This window comes from Camelina sativa, chromosome 17, assembly GCF_030686135.1.
Source record: "Camelina sativa cultivar CO46 ecotype springtype chromosome 17, ASM3068613v1".
Lineage (NCBI taxonomy): Eukaryota > Viridiplantae > Streptophyta > Magnoliopsida > Brassicales > Brassicaceae > Camelina > Camelina sativa.
Window position 1 is genome coordinate 28,668,663 of NC_141896.1, and position 4,532 is coordinate 28,673,194.

The 4,532-nt window shown below is 35.7% G+C and overlaps 1 protein-coding gene and 1 pseudogene across 2 annotated transcripts; one reads left to right on the top strand and one right to left on the bottom strand.

The window, feature by feature from the left end:
• LOC104759716 (zinc finger BED domain-containing protein RICESLEEPER 2-like) lies at nucleotides 1-1,324 on the top strand (annotated as a pseudogene).
• A 1,942-nt stretch (nucleotides 1,325-3,266) lies between these two features.
• On the bottom strand, nucleotides 3,267-3,995 carry LOC104757841 (uncharacterized). Of its 2 annotated transcripts, XM_087493855.1 has the most exons (3): nucleotides 3,730-3,995; nucleotides 3,475-3,558; nucleotides 3,267-3,432 (listed from the first exon to the last, which is right to left on the bottom strand). In XM_087493855.1, exons 1-3 carry the CDS (start codon nucleotides 3,993-3,995, stop codon nucleotides 3,267-3,269), a joined length of 516 nt encoding a protein of 171 aa, XP_087349981.1. The 2 variants fall into 2 exon arrangements, with proteins under 2 accessions (XP_087349981.1, XP_019094926.2); XM_019239381.2 differs by having other exon boundaries at nucleotides 3,267-3,594.
• Nucleotides 3,996-4,532: the final 537 nt, after the last annotated feature.

Genomic DNA, 4,532 nt, shown 5'->3' on the forward strand with positions numbered 1-4,532 from the left:
CTGAAGTGGATGATAATGTGGCAGCTGTTCGTAATGGAGTGCAGTATGTTCGGTCTTCAGGTCCAAGATGTGACTCATTTGAGCAAAAGGTTGTTTCAGGGAAGATGACTAGGGGGAGTTTGCCAATGGATATGAAGACAAGGTGGAATTCTACATACTTGATGTTGACAAGAGCCATGAAGTTTAGGTTGGCTTTCCAGAAGATGGAGGATGAAGACAAGTTATATAATGACTACTTCCTGGAACTTGTCGATGGGGTGAAACGGAAAGGATCACCTTCTTACACGGATTGGAGGGCAATAGAGAGGTTAGTGAAGTTTCTTGGCTTGTTCTACACTGCTACTTTGGTCTTTTCAGCGTCGACTAAGACTTGTTCATACAAGTGTTATGGTGAAATTGTCACTATAGAGAAGAATCTCACGACTTTGAGCAATAGTTATGATAGTGAACTAAGCAAAATGGCGATTGAAATGAGAGAGAAGTTTACTAAGTATTGGGAAGGAATCAAGAATATTAACAAGATGTTGATTGTTGCTAGTGTGTTCGACCCTAGACAAAAAATGCAGTTTGCTAAGATGTGCTTTGACAAACTCTATGGAAAAGATAGTCAAGAAGCTAAGGGTATGAGCACATCTGTTCTTGATGTCATGAAGGATATGTTCAAGGGAATATAGTGTCAACTACAAAGGATCAAGCACACAATCATCTCAACCGATTCCATCTTCTTCTGGTGCTACACAAGATCAGTTTATATTTGAATCAGTTTCAAGTGACTTTGCAGAAGAAATCTCAGAATTTGAAAGGATGGATAGTGCTTACACTGAAATGGTTAAGGAAAATGGACTTGATGATGAAACAAAAGATGAGTTGGATATTTATCTCAAGGATGCTATAGAGACTCCTAAAACCCTTCCTGGAATAGAATGGGATGTTTTGTCTTGGTGGAGACTCACTAGTTAGAAGTTCCCTGTTTTATTTGAAATTGCAAAGGATGTTTTTGCAATGCAAGTGTCCTCTGTCGCCTCTGAAAGTGCTTTCAGCACTAGTGGTCGAATCATTAAGCCTCATAGGAGCTGTTTAACTCATTACATGGTGGAGGTGTTGATGTGCACTGAGCAATGGATGAAACAAGATATGAAGATTAATGAAAAAGATTGCCTTGCAAACTCACAGATCCTTGCTGATATTAAACTATTTGATAGTCTTCAGAAAGGTAAGTAATCCGATTATATTAAACTATTAAGTCTGTTTTTTCTTTCTGTTGTAACGGTTTACTAACATTTGTTTTTGTTTGTTTTCAGAGTTTCAAAATGAAAACAACTAGAACTCAGAGACTCATGAGGAGACATTATACTTGGCGGTAAGTTCAGCTCTTACATATTTTTGTTCTTTCAAGTGAGGTTTAGTTTTTAAAATGTTTGGTTTGATGTAACAGGTCATGATCTATGGACAATGTGTTAAAGGCTGACATGCTGGGATGATTCTTCTTTCTTTTTTTTTCTTTCATTTACGAGACATGCTTTTCTTTGTTATGAAGTTTAAGTTTTGTTTGCTTTGTTGGGATGTTTAAGATTTTAAGACATGTTATGCAGTTTCGTTTGCTTTGTTGGGATGTTTAAGTTTCATTTGCGAGACATGATTCTTCTTTCTTTGTTAAGATTTCATGTTATGCAGTTTCATTTGTTTTTCGGGTTATTCGGGTTTTATGGGTACATTTCAGGTTTTTATGGGTACTTTGGATATGTTCGAGTAGGTACTATCCATAACCGAATATATTTTGGATACATTACAGGTTTCTTTAAGTCAATACTCAAATAACCCGAATCCGAGAGGAACCAAACCTGACCCCGACCCGAAATTATATGAACACTGTGCGGATCCTATATTCGTAAATCCGAAAAACCCAAACCCGAATTACCCGAACCTGACCCCGACCCGAACACCCAAATGCTCAGGCCTAAGAGGGGTGTATTTACAATCCATTTTCTTTTAAGATTAACAAAGTTTTTTTTTAATATAATAAGATTACAATTATCTTATGCATCGATTTATCAAGCTTAAAAACTGTGATTTATGATCATTAAAATTGACACGTGTCACGATCTGATAAGTTATTAACTTTGGATATTTAATCGTTAAAACTGACACGTGTCACGATCTGGTGAGTGTTTAACTTTGATCTCTGATCGTTAAAACTAACACGTGTCATGATCTGGTGAGTTACTAGCTTTGAGAACCAAACTTTATATAATAGGATTTTGATTGGTTTTATAGATCTCATGAATCTCAACCGTCCCAACAATTTTAATGCATCATTTTATATAACTGTGAATATTTCTATCTGGCATAAATGATCTAATGAAATCAGTTTTCTTTTTTTAAAAAAAAGGTGAGTTACTTTTTTTTTGTTTTTCAGAAGGTGAGTTCCTTGGAAGGCGGGTTAGGGTTTTCTCTCAATTGATTTATATGGTGTCCTGGGATTAATGATAGAGCGTTGTTGAGATTACAGGGGATGTTTATTCATGGTTAATGAGTAATTGTGGACCACGAAATGAGTCCCGTCGTTCATTAAGGCTATTCAATAGGGGATGTTGCAGTTTTCTCTTAGCACAGCCTCAATGTGCATCAGGACAGATAATGCGATAGGTACCCAATCGCTTTGGACAAGCCTAGCAGCTGGAGGAGCCTCATTATAACCAAGAACCAAGAAGCAGAGTTTAGCAGTGGAGAGAGCGATACTAATTCTGATTACAAGGACGACTAGTCATGGCAATATAACTATAGTTATTCCAGTGTTTGCGTTCTTTTAGTGTGTTACTTATGGTTATTATTATTAAGTAAAACTATAAAAAATTAAAAATTTGTCTCACTGTACTCAAGTTTGCACAATCAGTTCTCTGGACAATTTAAACTTCAAACTAAACATTCGTGCATCATATCCATACCTCTACCAATTGCTTTAGATGCGTGATAGAAGAGACCTTACGTTTTGTTGAGTGTTTTAACAACAAAATTAGATGTTAATATCTAAAATTGAAAGCAATGTAATTAAACTATTTATATAGATATACACTTCACCAGACTAAATGATGCTTCTTAAACAGAGTTTTATAGCCTATATTAAATCACCTGATACTACCACCTTCTTCTTCTTCTACTCATGATTTCTTTTGTTTTAAAAGAAAAACATAAATTTGGAGAAAAGCTGAAAATAACAGTCATCGCTACGTATAAATAAAAATCATCGAATCTAAGAAACCCAGATTTCATATGTGTAAAGAAGCAATAAGACTAGAGCAGTCATCCTCCCTTGGTTGGTTAAAGAGAGGCCTAAACATCTCAAGAATTCTAGTCCTAGGGTTTGTCACCTTTGGTTGTGATGTTTCAAATAGAGACTTCCACAAATAAAGAATGTTAGACTTTATGGCTTCTCTCGCAAACCCATTCGCCTCTGCTGAAACATCTTTGGAAGACCTCAACTTCTCCTCTAGCTTCTTCAGCTCTTGGTTGTAATGTTCAAAATCAGATGGTTTCACTACTCCACCACGAGAGCTTTCTCTGTTTCTGAGAATCAAAACAAACCGATCCAATTCTCTGATTCCAAAAGTAAAACTCTGGCCAGCCTTTACGACCAGTCCCCATTGGTTTGATTTGCCACCATCCTCCTGATAGACTCCATTCTTAGGTTTGATATATGTTTCAAACACATATAGGATGACACGAAACAACCTTCCTACCACAGGAGCGTTAATGTCTTTGTTCCCTGCATACTTCAATAGCCAAAGACAAAACAGTAACATAGAACGCATGTCATCAGATAACAAGAACATTGCTTCAGCCACAGAGAGCGAGAGGTCAACTCCGAGTCGCACGGCCTCCTCTTTCTGCTTCTCATAATTGGAAAGATTAATATCTTTAGCGTAAGGAGAATACCTAGATTGTGGTAACCTCTTGCTGTGACGGACAACACGGTGAGTCACTGATAACGATTCCATCTGTTTCGAGAGGATCGATATGTCTGAAGAATTCATAGTGGAGGGCTCTAGGTCTAGGATGCAGTGACAAACGAACCTCAAAACAAAAACAGAAAAATTGAGAGAATTGAAAAGAACCCTAGTTCGTAACTTTAACCTTCTGTGTTAAAACCTTTGAATGATATCAAATCTAAATTCGTAGAAAGAAACGAAACTAGTGACTCTCCTCGCTATTGTATTTGTATGTATTGTTCTCTGGAAAACTAATAAGAAAGAGTCATGGATACTTTTTCTTTAGACGGTTAAAAAGTTGTATATTATATAGTTAAGGAAACGGAAATAATATATTAGGAAAAGGAAATATTTATAAAGAAATTTATTTGGTGGAATTGTGTTTTAAATTAGAGAGAATATTTATTAGGCCATGAATATATGTTGTTTTTAAAATTAGTTTTGGATTTAGTTTTTAGTTTTTAGATTTTAGAATTTGCTATTAGTTTTTTTATTGAAAATCTAAAAAAAAAAGGGTTTTTGGTTTTTGAGAAAAATTAACATAAA

Bases quoted from the DNA above. Each gene is read 5' to 3' on its own strand.
- LOC104757841 (XM_019239381.2), bottom strand. From the start codon at position 3,995: ATGGAATCGTTATCAGTGACTCACCGTGTTGTCCGTCACAGCAAGAGG. The intron at 3,595-3,729 runs GTTGTTTCGTGT...TTTTGGAATCAG, and splicing joins AACGCTCCTGTGGTAGGAAG to AGAATTGGATCGGTTTGTTT.